The 20,884-nt window shown below is 41.8% G+C and overlaps 1 protein-coding gene across 1 annotated transcript in view; it reads left to right on the forward strand.

Moving 5' to 3' along the window:
- slc9a6b (solute carrier family 9 member 6b) overlaps positions 1–11,408 on the forward strand; it is a 16,134-nt gene extending 4,726 nt beyond the window's left edge. Inside the window, exons 7-16 of the mRNA XM_041851562.2 lie at positions 5,905–6,046; positions 6,296–6,401; positions 6,508–6,596; positions 6,726–6,839; positions 6,977–7,088; positions 7,218–7,371; positions 7,498–7,528; positions 7,732–7,817; positions 9,300–9,405; positions 9,480–11,408. Of these exons, the coding sequence (XP_041707496.1) occupies positions 5,905–6,046; positions 6,296–6,401; positions 6,508–6,596; positions 6,726–6,839; positions 6,977–7,088; positions 7,218–7,371; positions 7,498–7,528; positions 7,732–7,817; positions 9,300–9,405; positions 9,480–9,824 (1,285 nt within the window). The 3' untranslated portion in view covers positions 9,825–11,408. The remainder of the gene's footprint in view (positions 1–5,904; positions 6,047–6,295; positions 6,402–6,507; positions 6,597–6,725; positions 6,840–6,976; positions 7,089–7,217; positions 7,372–7,497; positions 7,529–7,731; positions 7,818–9,299; positions 9,406–9,479) is intronic.
- Positions 11,409–20,884: the final 9,476 nt, after the last annotated feature.

A 20,884-nucleotide genomic window follows, 5' to 3' on the forward strand; every position in this document is an offset into this window, starting at 1 on the left:
CTCACACCATTACATGATCAAGAGACCTGTGTGGAGTGGAGTTGGGTTCCTATAGGTTGGGATTTGTTTCACCAATGATAATTTCCCCCTCAGTTTTGGAAGGAGAGGCTCTTATAACTGTGTGGTAGGCATAGCTGCTAGCTATGTAGACATGGTAAGCACCTCCCCAGACTTTTGTGCTGTAAATACAAAAGATGTGGTTCGTTCCACGAAATGAGTCCCTTTTGGGTAGTGTAACTTGGTGGAGAGAGAAAAAAAACGACTATAGTAAGTGCCAAATAAAGTAACAGGGTTGACGATTTCATCTTACATTGGCCATAAATCCCCTTGTTACAGGGGAATGGAAGCTTGTTGTGTGCATCAGGAGAATGTAAGCTTCACAATATCTTTTTACATTGATAATAAAATGTCTTCCCTGTCTATCTATGGGTAACAAGGTTGACGTGTTATGCTCGACCCACTCAGTTTTTCACCACAAAACACCAGAAAATGTCGAAAAAGATTATTACCAGCTCACCTGCTTTTACACTATGATTTGACTATTAATTCAATGTGTCACCATATTAAAACGAGAGTTCTATTTTAAATAGTCACTCAGTATGGGTAACGCCTTCGTTGGGCTTGGTCAATAAGGAACTCCTATCACACAACGTCTATCATAGACAGACAGGAGCGACAGCCAATAGTGGGGACCCCGCTCCTTTATAAGGCGCTGTCGCTCCCTCACCTCACTTTTGTTCTTCATTACGAGGTCGTAATAGTTTTTCATACTCTCCTCAGCATCGACTCGGACATCTGCTTTCCTGCTAAACTGTTCATAGGCGAATCCGTGAGGTTTCGCTGCCGAGCGTAGGAATTCCGCTACTTGTTGAGAGGATGAACATTTTACCGGAGTGTAAAACTTTCCTCTGGCGAGATAGCTTCACATGACTAGCTTTGCCCTTACCAGCCCACCTAGCTACCACTTTGTGCTTCTTATTCCCATTGAGGTGGAGGAAGGAAGAGAGTTGAGACTTTGCTAACTCTCGCTTCAGGCGAAGCTAACCCAGCTAGCTCACGAAGAATGCATCTTCTCTTCAGCTAGTAGTGTGCTAGCACCAGAGTGATTAACCCTTGAAGGGGAACACTAGCTTTCTACGCCAGGACTAGCTAGCAACAACACAGCTAAGCGTCAGCGCACATGACTAGAGCTAGCTCTCTCTCTCTACCTACAGGGTAGCATTCTTCTCCCCACCTACTTACCAGTGCCCTCGCTGGCTAGGCTGACCGGTCCTACCTTTTGGTACTGCGGTCGTGGGTGATTCTCTAGCCTATAGAGCAATGCTCCACTTGGTGCTCTCAAGTTACTGCGTACCACCTACAACCAGACTTATAGCCCCAGGCTTGTAGCTTACTCCAACAGAGTTATGGCTACCTCTTCCCAGTGTGCTGCAATAGCTAGACTACTAATCCACTGGGTGAACGCTATATAGCTAACGACAAGACTAGCTAGCTACACGGCCAAGCGTCAAACAACACATACATAGCCCGGGTTTGCATACCGGACCTATGGCTACCTCTACCCCTTCCACAGGGCAAGACCAGCGTCTTGCCCGTGTGGGTCTTTTTATGTCAGGGAGGGACACATTCCATCTGTGTCGACTGCTGGAGCTCCCAACAAGTTGAAGCTAACCAGCTAGCTCACCAATTTTCAGCCTGTAGAGCGACATGATGCTCTCCGGCTAACAAAGTGCAAACTAAAGCTAGGTGTTTAGCCCACTAGGCTACCACTAGCTAGCTGAACTGTACGACCCCATGCTCAGGCTTTGAGTAGCCTACGTATAACCCGGGTGACAGAACCATCTCTCCCAGAGTTATGGCTACAGTTTTTCCCCTGTGCTGGGCGACCTAGCAGCCAAGCACTGAAATTCCTGGAATTGCCTGCTAGCTACGGCTAAAACTGCACGGTACTACGGTCAAAAGAGGCTCTCCAGACCGAATAGCAACACAGCTCTCCTCTGCAAACATGGTGCTAGCTATAGCCAGCACAGTAACCCACTGCATTGGGTGAACACTGGCTAGCTAATATCAACTATGAGAACCTCATGGCTTAGCGTCATCTAGCACACGCTTAACCTAGTTAACATGCCTAGGCAGCCGTCAGTGACCCAGAGTCCCGCGTAGTATTGTATGGCGTTACTGAGAACCGATCTGTGCTAACTCAAGCTAGGCTACCAGCCCTCCCGGCTAACGCCAACAGGCCAGCTAAATACCGTCTTATTATTACTAACTTAACCCTCATACATAATTTGTCTAGCACCCAGTTGCTTTGTACTTACTGTTTGATCCGGTCGCCATTCTATGATCCGGTCCACGGGTCGGCATTAAGACAGTCTAGCTGATGCTAGCTAAAGCTCTCCCTTCGGTATCGCTTTAGGGTCAAGCGGAGGCTGGACGGGTAAAATTCAGTCTCCACCAAGCACTGTTCCCACCCCGTACTTATAGCACTTTGCCTCCATAAATATATTGCTTTTTACCCCCCCGTCTCCAGTTCAGCGTAGACATCTCTCCTCACCCGGTGGTGGTGGTACTGGAGGAATTTCTCTGTTTTGTTCTACCAATCCACGATACAGCAGCTCATATATTGACCTCGCTAAAACAGTGGTACAATTGGGAGTTGGACTTCGCTCACCCGAGTGCCCTCCCACTTGATTATTTCAGCCAATGGCGGAAGACAATCTGTTCGCTCTCCCTCTGTGTCTGCTTAGGTCAGCCAGGAGTAGGACGACAGAACATCAGTCGCCCTCAAGCGCTATCCCCGTTCCTCTTCATAAACCTTCTCTGTTGCATCCAGGCACCTTGTCATGGGCACATAGCTCCTTATTAGTGACTCGTCGCTACGCCACCAGAGGTCATCCTTGTCTCAGGCATACGAGAGCACCTACACACCCCGCTGACTAGCAAAGATTTGCGTCAATTCCACTCTATCCTAGGATAGGGTTTTGACTGCACTGGTGACCCGCAACCGTTTGGGCGCGTTTGCTCCCCACATCTAGCAGACGAACTCCCAGACTGTTAGACGCAGCAGGTGCCCGTCTCGATAGCCACAATTGGACACTATGCTTAGTGTTGTTCTCACATCAGCGTCCCGGGCTCATTTCCCTGCCCCGCCATTCACTACATGGGTACCATAATGGCTCGGTGGCTATGGGACAATCAGAACACATTTAGCATGTGCTTCCAAGGGTTATGCCTCTAACAGATCTTCCACTCTGCTCCCCTGCATGTGCACTCTTGCTATAACTGATATTAATGTCTAGCCTCCCCACCGTGGGAGAGCCTAGCTGTCATCAGACAGCTTATTTTGGTGCAGGAGCGATACAACGACGGTACACTCCCTCTAGTAAAGTTGCTTTAAGGAGAAATTGCGTTCTACATGCCTAAATCTCCAGGCTTATGGGCCCTGTCAGGCTCACTGTTATACAGTATAGAAGTTTTCAGCCACAGGCAGGCGTACTTCGCCTACACCCTGGAAGCTACCGTTACGCAGGGATATGCTGACCCCAGCGAACTGAGAATTTCCATCCCTGTCCGGATATGGTGGCTCTTTGGGCCTGGCCCGTGAAAGGATGAATCCTAATGCGACAGGCCTACCGCCCCTTCCACACGTTCGCTGCTCTATGACAATAAGTGGCGTGTGTTTGAAAGAGGAATCACCAACGCAGCATTCCCTTTCTTTGCTCCGTTCCAGAGATACTCTGCTTCTACAGGACGTTTTGGACAAGGGAAAAGCCTTTTCCACTATAAAGGTGTATTTGGCTGCCATCTCCGCCTGCTGTATGAAGGGCGCGCGTTGCCTACGCTCAGTACCCTAACAGCCAGTCCCATCATGGGATCTTTCTGTTGTGCTTGAGGCCATTTCACAGCCGCCGCGCGAAAGCGTGGAAATTAGATTTTTCATTTAATACCTCTTTCCTTAGTCATTGCATCCACAAAGCGAGTGAGTGAGCCGTACGCACTATCAGTTTCACCACTCGTGCCTGTACCTTGCCCTGGGATTATCCAAGGTTACTTCAACCTAAACCCTTTTTTGTGCCTACCTCTGTTTTTCTCCATGGAGGAACAGTTTCCACTGCTTGTGTCCTGTGCATGTTTTGTGCTTCTACATGGACAGGACGAGAGCCCCGTTTTTGGCACCTCCCCACGCAGGGAGACCCATTTCTCGCCAAGTGTTTATCCTTTGGATAAGTGTAGATTATTATAGGACATTGGGTTGACCACCTCTGGAGGGCTTCAGAGCTTATTCCACCAGAGGTGTGGTTGTGTCATGAGCATGGTTTATGGAATCTCTGTTCAAAGAGATTTATGCGACATTTAGGGGTACTCCCCCTTATTTCTCCATAGGTTTTACCGATCTTGGCGGCACAGGTGTGCTGGGAGTCGGGACCTCAGAGTTGAGTCTGTCTAGACTTCCTGGCTTCGGAGGGTATGCGAGATCTACGGGAGTTGTCGATGTCCAATACTGAGTGACCAAACTATTATTTGAAATAAAACGTTAGGTCACTTAACGTAACCCCAGTTCTATGATAATATGAGTGAGGTCACTCGGCACGTTGCCCTTCACGCTCTTTTTAAGGAAGAATGTATACTTGTAAAAGTGAGGTGAGCGGGAGCGACAGCGCGACTGACATTTTAACGTCTACACCATTCTAACACAGAAAATATGCTTTTTAACATATTTTGAACAAAAATATAAACGCAACAATTTCAAAGATTTGACTGAGTTACAGTTCATAACAGGAAATCAGTCAATTTAAATAAATTCATTAGGCCCTCATCTATGGATTTCACATGACTAGGCAGGGGCGCAGCCATGGTTGTGAGGCTGGTTGGACGTACTGCCAAATTCTCTAAAGCGACATTGGAGGCAGTTTATGGTAGAGAAATGAACATTCAATTATCTGGCAACAGCTCTGCTGGACATTCCTGCAGTCAGCATGCCAATTGCACGCTCCCTCAACTTGAGACAACTTGAGACATTGTGTTGTGTGACAAAACTGCACATTTTTTAGAGTGGCCTTTTATTGTCTCCAGCACAAGGTGCACCTGTGTAATGATCATGCTGTTTAATCAGCTTCTTCTTGATATGCCACACCTGTCAGGTGGATGGATTATCTTGGCAAAGGACAAATGCTCACTAACAGGCATGTAAACAAATTTGTGCACAAAATTTTTGAGAAATAAGCTTTTTGTGCGTATGGAACATTTCTGGGATATTTTATTTCAGCTCATGAAACATGGGACCAACACTTTACATGTTGATTTTATATTTTTGTTTAGTATACTTAATTATCTCTTTTTTTTTTGGAAAACTATTTAACTCATATTGTAATTAATTATAGGTCATATTTAATGGAAATCTGGAAACACTGGACAGTTACTTTCAAATGAATCACTAATCACATGAAATAAATAATACTTTTCTGAAATGACTTTGTCAAAGCAACAAAATAACTAGGGCTTTACAATGATGGTGAAAAGTTGGGAGAAATGTTTGGGTTAAGTGGGCTAAAATCTTCCTAGAAGTCACAGAGGGACATGTCAAAATGCTGAATCTTGGCACTTTAGAAAGTCTTGATTCACATTTATGGAATTTTCCATGTGGTCTATATTAAAGGGCACTTCATTTATTATAACATTTAGAATTCAATATTGGTGCACAATTTCTACTTAAAATATAAAAGGGACACAAAAGGGACTTATTTTGTGGAACGACCCATGTACAGATGTTGCAGAGATACTATATCTTACTGATTTCTTCACGTTTTCCCTTTACTTTTGCATTGCAAACATGTGAGTTGTTAGTAGTAGAGCCTCCTGACTCTTACACCTGTCTTTGGCTCCATGTGTCTGCACTGGTTACAGCTCCATAGGTGCCTACCAGCCAGCCGGGGACAACAGCCACACCTTCGACGCCACAGCCATGATCAAGTCTTTTGGTGTGTTCCTTGGGGTCTTCAGTGGATCCTTCGCCCTCGGTGTGGCCACCGGCGTCATGACTGCACTGATATCCTTTCGCCACCTTCGTGCCAGACGATGGCATTCATTCAAAAGAAAAGCCTGTGAATTTCATAGATTGAAATTGAAAGTCTGCTAATCTGCTTTATCTAGGCAACTTGGGGTTTAACGCATTACAGCTTCTATTCTCCAGAAGTAATGCGTTTGCTATGTTATGGTGTTATCTCATCCTGAATGTTGGGATGTTTCTGTGATGGATTGAAGTTCTCTGTCTGTTCCTTGACCTGTCGCTCCTCACGTCACCAAGTTCACCAAGCTGCGTGATTTCCCCCTGCTGGAGACGGCCCTGTTCTTCCTCATGTCCTGGAGCACTTTCCTGCTGGCTGAGGCCTGTGAAATGACTGGTAACTAATGCAGCGTTTACACAAACACGTACACACACGGTTTCAAGCTTACCTTTCATAGGTGAGTCCCCAACACATGCTGATCTGTGTGGACTTCCTCGTTCAGGTGTGGTAGCCGTGTTGTTCTGTGGGATGACCCAAGCTCACTACACTTTCAACAACCTTTCTCCTGACTCCCAGGACAGGACCAAACAGGTACTGGAACACATACCAGTCTATTTGTCTTAACCATGCTGTTGGTTGTTGTTAGACTATGCCTGGCCTAACATTTTAATATTAAATACTTTGTTTTCGTTGATATTGTTTTTGTCTCTCGTCCCAAAGCTATTTGAGCTCCTGAACTTCCTGGCGGAGAATTTCATATTTTCCTATATGGGCCTGACGCTGTTCTCCTTCCAGTCCCATGTGTTCAATCCCTTGTTCATCATTGGAGCATTTGTATCCTTAAAAAGAGAGAGAGGGAGAGAGAGAGGTGTTTTTTCTTTTTTATACAGCCAGTGTAATGTCTTAAATTATAACTGGATGTAGTTTTTCCCATCCAGAAGCCACTTTCCTTTACTGCTGTCCCCTACCAGATTGCAGTATTCCTTGGCAGGGCAGCCAACATCTACCCCCTCTCTTTCTTGCTCAATTTGGGCCGTAAGAACAAAATTGGGTCTAACTTCCAACATGTTATGATGTTTGCAGGTAGGAGGCTGTCTATAGTTGTCATGTACTAGAAGGAGTTGAATGATTGATGATGTCTGTAGATCATGTTTGTTGTTGTTTGTGTAGTTTTCTCTGAATTCACTGTCTTCTCTGATATCTGTTGATCAGGCCTGCGGGGGGCTATGACCTTTGCCCTCTCCATCCGGGACACGGCCACGTATGCCCGGCAGATGATGTTCTCCACCACCCTCCTGATCGTCTTCTTCACTGTGTGGGTGTGTGGAGGCGGCACCACCCCAATGCTCTCCTTCATGAGCATACAGTGAGTCTCACCTAGATGTCACAACTTTCACCACTAGTTTGATCATCATGCCTCGATATAGATGGATGGATAAATAGCTCTACTGTATGTTCTTCTTACACATTCTCATCCTTGTGTTTGTGCTAGTGTGGGAGTGGACTCGGACCAAGACAGCTCAGTAAGTAACCAACCATCTGATTGTTCATGATTCTGAAATTTGCTTCTAAAGGACAGCAGAAGTCAGTTTACAGGGTAGCATTGTGTGGACAAAGGAATACGAATAGTGCACAATTGGAGATTGCTGTTGTACCGTTATGGTATTACAGAAGTCACATGCTCTTATGTGTCTTCTCAACACATCACTTTTATGTCTTTGAGCAGGTGACTGTTTCGGATGGAACGCAACGTAGGAACACCAAACACGAGAGTGCCTGGCCTTTCAGAATATGGTACAATTTCGACAATACGTATCCTTTATTTGCAACATGTCACACACCCAAAGCCTTTAGAATGTGGTTGTGAGTCATTATAACAATCCAGTCTTCAACTTGGACCAACCATTGAGGAAACACTATTCAATGGTGATTATATGCACAGTATAGGGCAGTGCAGGATGCAATGTTAAACATTATAAACTGGGTTGGTCGAGCCCTGAATGCTGATTGGATGACAGCCGTTGTATATACCACGGGTATGACAAAACATTTATTTTTACTGCTCTAATTACGTTGGTAACCAGTTTATAATACCAATCAATCAATCAATCAAATGTATTCATAAAGCCCTTTTTTACATCAAATCAAATTTTATTTGTCACATACACGTGTTTAGCAGATGTTATAGCGGGTGTAGCGAAATGCTTGTGCTTCTAGCTCCGACAGTGCAGTAATATCTAACAAGTAATATCTAACAATTTCACAACATATACCCAATACACACAAATCTAGTAAGGAATGGAATTTAAGAATATATACATATATGGACAAGCAATGACAGAGCGGCATGGACTAAGATACAGTAGAATATTATAGAATAGTATAGAATACAGTATATGCATATGAGATGAGTAGTGCAAGATATGTAAACATTATTATCAGCAGATGTCACAAAGTGCTAAACAGAAACTCAGCCTAAAACCCCAAACAGCAAGCGATGCAGATGTAGAAGCACAGTGGCTACGAAAAACTCCCTAGAAAGGCAGGAACCTAGGAAGAAACCTAGAGAGAAACCAGGCTCTGAGGGGTGGCCAGTCCCCTTGTGGCTGTGCCGGGTGGAGATTATAACAGTACATGGCCATTAAGGCCAGATTTTTCTCCAAGATGTTCAAACGTTCATAGATAAGGCACCTCGGGGTTTGTGGTATATGGCCAATATACCACGGCTAAGGACTGTATCCAGGCACTCCGCGTTGCGTCGTACGTTGGCCATATACCACACCCCCTCGGGCCTTATTGCTTAATTATACACTAGAGGCCACTCCTATGAATTTCCTTTGCAAAGTGAAGGCAAGTCAGTTCATGTGAGACACATTCCTCAATGAAAATATGACAAGGCACTAAATGCCTTTATAGAGGTTATTCCTTTATTAATGATGATTGGGTTCAGACTACTATAATTAAGCAATAAGGCCCAAGGTGGTGTTGTATATGGCCAATATACCACTGCTAAGGGCTGTTTGTAGTCACAACTCAACGCAGAGTGCCTGGATACAGCCCTTAGCCGTGGGATAGTGGCGATATACCACAAACACCCGAGGTGCCTTATTGCTATTATAAACTGGTTACCAACTTCATTAGAGCAGTACAAATAAATGTTTTGTCATACCTGTGGTATACGATCTGATATAACACGGCTATCAGCCAATTAGCATTCAGGGCTCGAACTACCCGGTTTATAACAGTGTTTAGAGTCCCTTGAGGATTAGATCCCTTGACTGCAGCCTTCTCCAGCTACCTGAAACCCCTGTTGACTCACAGCGGCCCACCCCTCACTGCCACCCTGCCTGCCTGCTGTGGCCCCTTGGCACGCTGTCTCACCAGCACTCAGGCATATGAGGTGAGTGTTCTCACACACACACACACACACACACACAGGTAATGGTAGTGGTTCATGATTCCTTCTCTCTCTAGAATGAAGGGCACCAGCACAATGATGACTCTGACGAACTGGTCCTGAATGACGGCAATGCAACCATGTATGGTGACGTCACAGTGAGCACCGATGCCTCGGGCGCCCGCACCACCAACCATAAACACCTGTCTGCCTCCACCATGGGTGTGACCTCGGAGGAGGCCCTGGACCAGGAGCTGGCGTTTGGGGAGCATGAACTGGTCATCAGAGGAACACGTCTGGTCCTGCCCATGGACGACCCCCTTGAACCCACTTTGACCCTGCCCCCTCCCCCCACCTCCCCTCCGCCTTTCTCCGATCCCTTTTCAGATCCCTTCTCCGATCCCAGACGCAACAGACTCTAGAGGCCAAGGGTTCCCTTTTTCTGTCTAGCCATCCCTTGGTCTTGAACAACCCCTGCTTTGAAAAGCAAAATGGGTTGTGTTGTGGTCTTTACCCATGCCTGCCTCTTTCTCCTCTCTGTCCATTCATGTATTTGTATATTTTAAAAAGTACATCCTATATTTATTAATTTACTCTTATTTATTTGTATGTTGAGGTTTTCATTGTTGCTCTTACCCCATAGGGAATTTTTGGTGGTTTCAAGAGCCATGCTTGTTCCTTTTTCAAAACACAGAAACATAAATATGAATTTCAGTGGTGGTTTTTATGTTGCGCGAATAGTTTAGGGTGTATTTTAGTTGCTAGTAAGTTCTGAATAATAAGTTGCGCTCAGTTCTCCTACCTGACTGCTACTGCCTGACGTGAGGGTCATTATTTAAATCAGAGGCGTTTGTATTGAGGGATCTAGGAGGCTGAACTGTTTTAAACAAGTGCCTAATGATATATATATATATATATTTTTTTTTTATGTATGCAGATTTGTACATATTCATTAATAATTTACAGTAAATAATTGGGATTATTATAACTTGAAACCCTGCTCAGTGTTATACCAAGACCCTGCGGAATACAATGTGATATTGTACTATGAACCTTTTACCGTAAATTGTAATATTCATTAGTGTAGATCACAAATGTATTAATATCCATTTGCAAATGAAGGCAGGTGGAAATTATTAAGATATGTCATTACTTTAAATGAAATAGTGAAATGTTCATAAGCAGATTTATAAGTCTGGAGATTTATAACTCCACTCTTGCTCTGTTCACTACAAGGCGCTTATCTATAAGCAGATGCCTTGATACTGAATCTAACGACCTGAGCAGAAAGCTGTGGTGAAGGGTTTGGTACAATACCGTACAGAGCTGCTGTCTATGGACTCAGTCCAGTCGGGCTTAATGTGTGTATGGGCTCCAAGACAGCTAGCTGGAACTGTCACTCCCTGAGCTCCTGCTATGCAGGATTAGTTTTGGTTTTCAAAGAATTATAGCTGCCTTTCTTTCTCAGTCAGGTGGGCAGAAACTATGAACAGATTTTGATTTTTGCGCTTTATTACATATAATTTGTTTGCATTGTAATCTTTATTTAGATTGAGCCACTCGAGCTTATGTTGAACGACCTGACTAGAATGCAACCCTACCACCGACAGTAGCTAGAGTAACCACATGTTATGAATGCAATGGTTCATATAGTCTAACTGGAACTAATCTGTAAATGGGATTGTTGTTCTGCTCTGATATTTAGCATAGTAACTTAAAGGTCAGTTGTTAAAGTAGCAGCAAATTGAACCTGAAAAGGTGAGGCAGCCTTTACTTGTTCCAACAGTATTTGGGTGTATGATATTGATGCAGCTTTATTTTGTGAATAGTTTTGTTTTTGTGTGAATTCTAAAAAATATAGTTAAATTGGATGTGGGGAGAGACAATCTTAGATCTCTATTACTCATTTGTAGTTATGCACAGTCTCAATGTACAGTAGCCTAAATACTAAATATGTCAATCTAACGTGAATAAAAATAAATGTTCCTCTTGGGCTACAACATTAATTTTGGATTATTCTTTTTTTTCTGTTTCAAGTACCAAATCCATCTCACTGTTTTGTATTTATTTACAAGTATGTTATAACTTTAACTTGTTGTATTTCACAAACACTTCCTTTCAGTATTAAACGTGTAAAGAATAGTGGTAGCCACATTTAAATGGACTGATCAACCAACATTTCACACCAGTAAGTGGTTAATCGTTCATTGAAGTTCGTTCAAGTCTTGGCCAATAATATTCTGCGTTGAAATGCAATACTGTTGCGTTGATTCTAAGGCAGTCGTATCCAGTCCTGATTTTTTCCCCCCTGATGTCTTGACTCCGGACGAGTGGTTTGGTCTTTTGTAGGGTACATTTACTGTAGTAGGCTATATCCTGTTCAGAAGAAAAGTGGCGCTTGTGTATATCGGGGAGTTCGTGCGCGCGTCCAACATAACTTTCTTTGAACTTGGTAAATTGCACGGACAGATCTGAATCTTGTGTCGGAATTGATGAATACAAGGACATTAGAAACGACTTGTATAGCTATTGGCGAGGTATGTTTTTCGAGTAGCCTAAATTGTAAATGTAAAAGCTATGTAAACACGAATGTACAGTTAGTCATTCGATATAATACATGGCAATATTGACTGATAAATAGCCATCACTAGCACATTCTAGGCTGCTGCTGCCTACTGAAATCACTGGCCACTTTAAGAAATGGAACACTAGTCACTTTAATAATGTTTACATATCTTGCACTACTCATCTCATATGTATATACTGCATTCTATTCTATAATATTCTACTGTATCTTAGTCAATGCGCTCTGTCATTGCTTGTCCATTTATGTATATATTCTTAAATCCCATTCCTTACTAGTTTTGTGTGTATTGGGTATATGTTGTGAAATTGTTAGATATTACTGTCTGAGCTAGAAGCACAAGCATTTCGCTACACCCGATATAACATCTGCTAAACACGTGTATGTGACAAATACAATTTGATTTGATTTGATATTAGGCTGTTTCTGATTTGCACCTTAGAATATTGCATTTCATGTCTGCTTTATGCTAGAATCAGCACTAGGCTACATTACCCCTTTTAACAAGCCTATTATTAATAGTTTGCAGTTTGCCAATGAATTGGGTCCAGGATTCCATTGCCTACCCACTCTGGCGACGTCAGTTAACTCATCACCAGCGTTCATAAAAGGCCTATGCCTACTTTAATAGATGTGATCTTTCTGTAAACACCGAATTATATTTCCTTTGAAACAATTATAGACTTAAATAAATACTGTAAGCCTATATGCAATAATGTGTTGAGTTGGCTGGGGCGTTGGCTGAGATACCAGAAAGTAAATAAATTGAGTCTCACTAAGACACATTGCCTGTTTTGGCCTCTTGGGTACTTACCTCTTGAAAGTGACCATAACGTATGATGACACAGATGCCATACAGAGCCCGTTGTAAAAGGCCCATATCGGTTTGTGTCCGTCAGCTGCTGATAGACATCTGGCCCATGTCTAAATTTAGTAAAAGTATAATGTTGTAAGGGTTAGTGTGTATTTCTGTGTGGACTAGACTATAGGCAGTTTCTGAGAATAGTTCAGTAGATTTTGCAGACTGTTGACAGCATGAAGCAGACTGTGCCACCAGTCTACAGACGTCTTGCTTCTCAGCTTTCATCCACATTCTTTAGTGATAAACTCATGCCGACCACAGGAGGTTGGTGGCACCTTAATTGGGGAGAACGGGCTCATGGTAATGGCTGGAGTGGAATAAGTTTAACGGTATCAAACACATGGTTTCCAGGTGTTTGATACCATTCCATGTGCTCTGTTCCAGACATTACTATGAGCTGTGCACCCCTCAGCAGCCTCCACTGATGCCAACATACCACCCTGTTTGCCCAGCTGCTAAAGTGGCTGTGTGCATGTGTCTGAAAGCTGTGCTCTGCTTTAGTTCTGTTTTAACCACAAGCTGATGTTAAAGTCCAATTCCAATTACATTTTCCTCATCCGGTGGTATTCAAAGTTGGGGTCGTGAATTGCAGTGGTGTAGCCAGATAAAAAATAAATCACAGATTATTGTATGGGACAAAATACAGACATTTTGGAGAAAGATAATTTAAAAAATACAACTTTATTAAGTAAATATATTTATTGGTTCTCTTAATTTGAATAAGAACAATCAAAATGTAATGAATTGAAGGTTATTTGTTGATTTTTTTGTTGTTTAAATGGACAGATTTTAAGGTTGTTTCATTAGACTTGGGGTGGGATGGGGTTGGCAGAAATTATTGGCAAAAAAAATTAGGTCCCCGCTGAAAAAGTTTCAATACCACTGGGTTAAGGTGAGGTAAAGCACCAAGCCCCTTTTCATGTCCAGAAAGATAAAGGATGCTCCAGCTCTGTTTACCTTGTTACTTTGGTCTAAGATACTGGCATTAAATGTATATATAAATATATATATATTACATGTAAATATGTTTTTTTGTGTGTTTCCATATGGGTTTGTCTTTACCTGCAAACTGTCAGCATGTGTTTTCATGACTAGACTGACTGGACGTGTTTATGAGTGCACACTGTCTACACAGCATCTGAGGAAGAAAACTGTTACTCTCGTTCCCTCTTCCCTTCCCTTCTTCTCCCTGCCCTTCCATCCATCCATCCATCCATCCATCCATCCATCCATCCATCCATCCATCCTTCCTTCCTTCCTTCCTTCCTTCCTTCCTTCCTTCCTTCCTTCCTTCCTTCCTTCCTTCCTTTAGGAGCTGAAACATAAGGGCCGCTATTAGCACGCGGACTGCTTTCGCTGCTACAAGTGCTACAAGCCGCTAGCCAAGGAGTCTTTCAGTGCTAAGGATGACGGCATCATGTGTGGGAAGTGTAGGTCCGGAGAAGATGCCCCTCGTTGTCACGCCTGCTACAAAGCCATTTTTGCCGGTAGGGGGCACTATGGGCTAAGACTCACTGTCACTGATATGAGTTAACATGAAATATATATATATATATATATATATATATATATATACCCACTATGCTTAATTTTTTAGATACTCTGCATTATGTGAACTTAGATGTAATTAGTAAACGCTTTCTTAAATTACAGTTAAGTTCCATTAAAGGGGCAATCTGCTGTTCAAATAATAACAAAGGGCCACCCTGCCACTGTATTGGTAAATAGCTGATGGATGGGGCTGGAGAAATGTAACCACTTTCAGAGCAAAGGATGGAAGGACTGACCATCGATAAAATTGATGTTTTGAGGGTATGTAGTGTTTGTTTACAATTATATTGTTTACAACCAATTGAGTAAAACAAGCTTATATTTGGGGTTCTGATGGGGAATGACAGCTGAACTAAGTTATATTCTTCAAGAATCAATGGGTATACATCATCAATTTAAAAGTCCCAAAATGGATTTACTAATCGCAGGATTTCCCCTTTAAACCTTCCTAGAGACTGATGTGAATATTTTCCTTTCCTAAAAGCTCCGAGGATGTGGAGTATAAAGGCCACGTGTGGCATGAGGACTGCTTCACCTGTTTCCACTGTCAAAAAACAACAACATACACTCTCAAAGCTTCCTGACCAAAGGCACGGACATCTACTGTAACCCTTGCCATGAGAAGACGTTTGCCAAGATCTGTGTCAGCTGTAAGCAGGTAACATAAAGATTAGATTTTTTTTTAATGAGATCAAAATACTTTGATATAATTGATGGATGTCCATTTTAAATAAGCCTATTGGACCTAAATGGTTGATTAGAAACCAGTTGTTCTGCCATATAAATTACATGAGTAGTACCTTGTGTTATGCACAGTCATGTAACATAGCAAGATGCTATCCTGTTTACGGTATGCAAGTATGCATTTTTCAGCAAGTCGTTTTTGAACTTTTGTAAGCTTTTTGAATGGTATTCAATAGACAAAAACGTAGCGTAATGGTCTTCAGCGCAGAAACTTCATAAAAGGCATCTGGCAGAAGTAAATTAATCTACAAACACAAATATAATTGTATATATATATTTTTTTAAATGACCACATTGTTATGAATTTGATGATATAATCATCAAGGCCATTCAAAAGATTAGGGGACATAATACAGAAGTAAAGTGGAAGAGATGGTTACTTTCATAGGGTTTTGTAGGCCTTATCCAGAAATGAGAATTAAACCAGAACATGTAAGCAACTGTCTGAGGATGGTGCTGGACCACCTGACGTAAAAAGAAAAGGGACAGTTTGATGAAAAATAACTATACTGAAGAAAAATATAAACGCAACATGCAATAATTTCACACGTATTGCTGAGTTACAGTTCATAAAAGGAAATAAGAAAATTGATTAGGCCCTAATCTATGGATTTCACATGACTGGGCAGGGGTGCAGCTATGGGTGGGCCTGGGAGGTCATAGGCCCACCCACTTGGCAGCCAGGCCCGCCCTATGGGGAGCCAGGCCTAGCCAATCAGAATTAGTTTTCCCCCACAAAAGGTCTTTATTACAGGCAGAAATACTCCTCAGCACCACCCCCCACCCCCCTCAGACGATCCCGCAGGTGAAGTAACCGGATGTGGTTGTCCTGGGCTGGCGTGGTTACGTGTGGTCTGCGGCTGTGAGGCCGGTTGGACGTACTGCCAAATTCTCTAAAATGACGTTGGAGGCAGCTTATGGTAGATAAATGAACATTCAATTCTCTGGCAACAGCTCCGGTGGACAATCCTGCAGTCAGCATGCCAATTGCGCACTCCCTCAAAACTTGAGAAATCTGTGGCATTGTGTTGTGTGACAAAACTGCACATTTTAAAGTGGCCTTTTATTGTCCCCAGCACAAGGTGCACCTGTGTAATGATCATGCTGTTTAATCAGCTTCTTGATATGCCACACCTGTCAGGTGGATGGATTATCTTGGCAAATGAGTAATGCTCACTAACAGGGATGTAAACAAATTTGTGCACATAATTTGAGAGAAATAAGATTTTTGTGCTTATGGAAAATGTCTGAGATTTTTTATTTCAGCTCATGAAACATGGCACCAACACTTTACATGTTGCGTTTATATTTTTTTTGCTCAGTGTAAGTAAAAGTTCAAATCCAGGCATGTCACATGGTTGCGCAAAACACAGGGCCCTAGTGAGGATTCCCCTCTAAACTGACTTGACTCTCTCCTGACCCCTATCTAGGCCATTACCACAGGGGAGTGAACTACCAGGAGCAGCCATGGCACTCTGAGTGTTTTGTCTGCAGCTCCTGCCGAAAGCCACTGGCTGGGACCCGCTTTACCTCCAATGAGGAGAAGGCTTTCTGTGTGGACTGCTACAAGACTACTGTAGGCAAGAAATGCAGCGGCTGCCAGAACCCCATTACAGGTCAATACACACACACACACACACACACACACACACACACACACACACACACACACACACACACACACACACACACACACACACACACACACACACACACACACACACACACACACACACACACACACACACACACACACACACACACACACACACACACACACACACACACACACACACACACACACACACATACATACATACATACATACATACATACATACATACAAACAACACACACACTAATGCCACTATTGAACGATTGTACACATTTGTAATTGTTTGTTGTTTATTCTCTGTCCTCCAGGTTTCGGCAAAGCCACCAATGTAGTGAACTACGAGGGTAGCTCGTGGCATGAGTACTGCTTCAACTGCAAGAAGTGCTCCCTGAGCCTGGCTAACAAGCGCTTTGTGGCCAACGGAGGGGACATCTTCTGCTCAGACTGTGCCAAGAACCTGGAACAGATTGGAGGAAACAGTGGGCCTGCCATGCCAGCTTGTCAGGTTGTAAAGCTGAAAGCAATTGTTTTACTTTTATTTGGGTTAGTATCAGTTGGTTCTGTGGGGTATTCAAGTATCTTTCTTAAGATTGGGTTATATTCAATAGGAGACATTTCAACCCTGGGGTACATCATAACTGTAACTGTTAATTCAAAGGTCTTAAAGGAAAATACGGTGTCCCATAGCGATTACTTATAATAGCTATTGTGACGGATATTGCATTTGTGTGGTGGGTCTGTTATCAGGAATAAAATAATATATTATTTCCACAAAGCATTCCGAAGGACTCTGGTTTTCTTTTGTCATTATGATAGTTGTAATTACATTGCATTGTCATATATTGGGTTCAGTATATACTATTTTTTCGTTTTATAAAACACAACATGAGATTCAGATGCTCATCTCAGCCCCATGGACAGCTGCCTAATCAATCTAGTAACAGACATTTCACTTTACAGTTTATATGACATCAAAACTAAGAGATTGAAAATGTAACAAACATGCATTAATTTCAAGCTTGGAAAGAGCAGTTATCTGGGAAGAAAATATCTTACACCCAGCCTAAAGGCTGATTCACTGGCACCGGTACCCCCCTGTGTATAGCCTCCCTACTGTTATTTTATTTTACTGCTGCTCTTTAGTTATTTGCTTTTATTTTTTTTGCTTAACACTTTTTTTATTTGTTTTTTACGGCTTGTAAGTAAGCATATCACTGTAATGTCTACACCTGTTGTATTCGGCACATGTGGCAAATACAATTTGATTTGATTTGATTTGAAAGAGGTAAGAAGTGAGGGGGTGGAGCGACAGTCATATAGGGGTTTTCAAGGTGTGTGTAGACACCTACAGGTCTCACTGACAATAGAACACTACAGGTCTCACTGACACTAGAACACTACAGGTCTCACTGACACTAGAACACTACAGGTCTCACTGACAATAGAACACTACAGGTCTCACTGACACTAGAACACTACAGGTCTCACTGACAATAGAACACGACAGGTCTCACTGACAATAGAACACTACAGGTCTCACTGACAATAGAACACTACAGGTCTCACTGACAATAGAACACTACAGGTCTCACTGACAATAGAACACTACAGGTCTCACTGACAATAGAACACTACAGGTAATTTAGGAATAGATACAATGGTTAATAGCACCATCCAGTAAGTTACTATATACCAGGATCATCTGTCTGTGGCAGGGCTCCTAATTATTTGGTAAGTCAATTCACCATTTATATAATTTACTTTAAAAAAGTATACTTTAACTTCACTTTAATGATATTGAACAAGTGTTTCAGTATTTGCACATTTATTTGTGATTAAACTTACATTTTAGTTGAATTCAAGACAGCGGTTTACACAGGGATAAAGTGTAAAGTGGCAAACCAATGTTGTTGTTGTTGGTGGATGCTTCATATGATGTCAAATATGCGTCAAACTCTATTCTCTGTTTAGTATATCCATTTCCAACTCAATTTCATTTTAATCATAATGTCATCTCTCATTCATGTCATAAATTGTCATCTTTTATGATTGTCTATAATTCTGCTATAGATTATTCTAGATGTTCATTACTGTGAATATGGTCAGTCTCATGTTGAATTACACATTGGACTATGAAGGGTCGTTTCATATGATTTCAATCACTTTCTGACTTCATCCCTTTTGATTTGAATGAAACCTTCCATACATGTTTTCCCACGGTAGAAGTGGTCAGAAAGTGCCAAAACATTCAGGAGATAGAGATGCTCAAAGTTGACCCATTTTACATACTTCACCCTACCACGAGACAGCCATGTCTTCATCACTGAAAAAGATAAACGATCGAGTTTGATATCATTTGAAATGTTACAAACAGGGTGGTCAAACTATTTTATAATTTCTTGAAAAATAAAAAAAATAAAACGTTAAAAAATAATTGATCTAAAAACACGTAAACTCTGATTTTTCTCATTTACACATGTTGTCGCTTAGACCCTATTTTACATCATCTGTAGTGTATGTGTTGTGCTCGCTGAGACACAACATGCTCTTGAATACAGGGTGGTTGTCATTTCAATCATAGAAATTCATAGAATGGACTTATTCCTTCAGACCAATGCAATTTAGCAGGTACACCATTGAAATGTAAAATGAATTGACATTTCAACTTTCAATTACTACCAGAAAGATGGCCGCCGGTCCACCCACCATGGAATGTCAACTTGAAAAGGAATGTCTATTCTATGATCTATATTTCTATGATTTCAATAGGTTTACTATGGAAGATTTACCGTTTAATTTAAACAATTGATATTCCCACTCAATTCAACATTATCTGATATGTGAACCTCCAACCATCTTTGTGGTAACATTTGAAAGTTGACATTTCTATTTTATTTCATTTTTTAATTTATTTCAAGTTTCAAGTTTTTTATTGTCACGTACACAAGTACAGTGGAATGCCTTTCTTGCTTTCTCTTTCCCAACAATGCAGTAATCAATATCAGTAGTAAAAATATTATACTATAAATAAAGTAAAGTAGAACAAAAACACACGAGAAATAGAAATAAGAAGAACACGAGAAAGTAAGTAAGATATATACAGGGACAGTTCCAGGGTCAGTAGCTAAATACAGGGTCAGTTCCAGGGTCAGTAGCTAAATACAGGGTCAGTTCCAGGGTCAGTAGCTAAATACAGGGTCAGTTCCAGGGTCAGTAGGTAAATACAGGGTCAGTTCCAGGGTCAGTAGCTAAATACAGGGACAGTTCCAGGGTCAGTAGCTAAATACAGGGTCAGTTCCAGGGTCAGTAGCTAAATACAGGGTCAGTTCTAATACCATATTTACAATGTGCAGGGATACTGGAGTGGTAGGGGTAGATATGTATAGGGATAAGGTGAGTATGCTGTGTCTAAACCGATGGTAGGCCCAACACAAACACCTCTGATGATTTAAAATAGGGTCTAAGATACAACATACTGTATGTTGAAAAATATCTGAGTTTACACATTTTAGATAATTTACTTTAAAGGTTAAAATATTATATCTTTTTTTGTTGTACTTTTATTTCCTCGGGAAATTTGAAAACAGTTTGACAACACTGTTTGTAAGCTTTCAAATAATATCAAAATCAACCACTTATCTTTTTCAGTGATGAAGACATGGATGTCTCATGGTAGGCTGGGGTATGCTAAATCGGTCACCTTTGAGCACCTCTATCTCCTGAATGTTTTGGCACTTTCTGACCACTTCTACCGTGGGAAAACATGTATGGAAGGTTTTGTTCAAATCAAAAGCGGTGCAGTTAGAAAGGGATTGAAGTCATATGGAACGACCTTAAAGGCTTTGGCAGTGGAAGCAATGATAATAGAAAGACAATATGCGAACACATAACAAAGTGCAATAGAGTTGCTATATTCTCTCAGATATTGTATTGTGTTGGATAATAGCAGCTTAGAAAACTGTCCTTTGGAAAGTGTTTGCCCAAATGTAAAGCTTGTACAATGATTGATAGGATATTACACAGAATAAATGTTTCCGTACAAAATAAGATCTTCAAAGATTACATTTCAAAGATTTATATAAAACACCAGAGTAAAAGCTTGAGTGCAGGTCTTACTGTTATTGAT

This window comes from Coregonus clupeaformis, chromosome 27 (genome assembly GCF_020615455.1).
Source record: "Coregonus clupeaformis isolate EN_2021a chromosome 27, ASM2061545v1, whole genome shotgun sequence".
In the NCBI taxonomy this organism is placed as follows: Eukaryota; Metazoa; Chordata; class Actinopteri; order Salmoniformes; family Salmonidae; genus Coregonus; species Coregonus clupeaformis.